This window comes from Penaeus monodon, chromosome 29, assembly GCF_015228065.2.
Source record: "Penaeus monodon isolate SGIC_2016 chromosome 29, NSTDA_Pmon_1, whole genome shotgun sequence".
Lineage (NCBI taxonomy): Eukaryota > Metazoa > Arthropoda > Malacostraca > Decapoda > Penaeidae > Penaeus > Penaeus monodon.
Genome location: NC_051414.1, coordinates 1,516,095 through 1,516,952, shown reverse-complemented (window position 1 = coordinate 1,516,952; position 858 = coordinate 1,516,095). Strand labels below are relative to the sequence as shown.

Below are 858 nucleotides of genomic sequence, written 5' to 3'. Positions count from 1 at the left end.
AATATCGTCCATGGTTAATTAGTTACCGCATGAACATACATGGAAATTTTGTCCAATGATCGTCTTGAAATGTCGGTTTCGGTATATTTGGTAATACTGCATCTTAATTCTAGTTACTTTGTTGATATTTATGGCATGTATGGGAATTCAAAACAAGTGTCAGGAAGGTATCGTAATTCTTACCAGGAATGTAGCAGAAGGAGAGCGTCCACAGAGCAAGGATAGCAATTACTCGGTTGAAGTTCTGCATTCCAAGATGCTTCCAGCCCCATTCCCATCCGCCAAGATACAGGTTGAAGCAGATCTGGAACCTGCGATGCACAAAGAATCGTAAATCCACCAATAAAAATTCAACAAGTAAACCAACGAGCAAATGTCCCAGTAATCTTGAAAACCAATTTAATCACAAATCTACTGAAGAAAAAGAATCAACGAACGAATATCACAATATCCTAGAACACTAAAATAATTATAAAGTTAATAAAACAAATCACCGAAGCTTCTGAAAACATCTAAGAAGCTAAAATAACCACACATCTAAGACAGAAACCGCCAGCTAAAACAGCGAACGAGAGGCGGACGAGCCAAACGAGGCGGCACTCACGACAGGAAGGCGAGGAGCCACAGGAACACGAAGAGGCCGAACACGACAGCCACGGGGCGCTTCCACGACGGCATGAACTTGAGGGGCACGTCCTCGATGTCCCTGGAGGCCTGCAGGCTGCCCCAGTCGACCGGGTGGAAGCCCATCACGCGGGCCATCTCCGCCACCGCCGCCTTCGCCTCCGCATTGTCGCCCGCGATGAACACCTGCGGGAGAGGAGCTGGGTTGGTTGGGCGCCGAGGTGCCGGAAGGGG

At 47.7% G+C, this 858-nt stretch overlaps 1 protein-coding gene across 1 annotated transcript in view; it reads right to left on the bottom strand.

The window, feature by feature from the left end:
- Positions 1–858, bottom strand: part of LOC119591890 (metalloreductase STEAP4-like) — a 46,860-nt gene that overhangs the window by 3,063 nt on the left and 42,939 nt on the right. Inside the window, exons 6-7 of the mRNA XM_037940636.1 lie at positions 605–810; positions 184–311 (exon numbers count right to left, since the gene is read on the bottom strand). Of these exons, the coding sequence (XP_037796564.1) occupies positions 184–311; positions 605–810 (334 nt within the window). The remainder of the gene's footprint in view (positions 1–183; positions 312–604; positions 811–858) is intronic.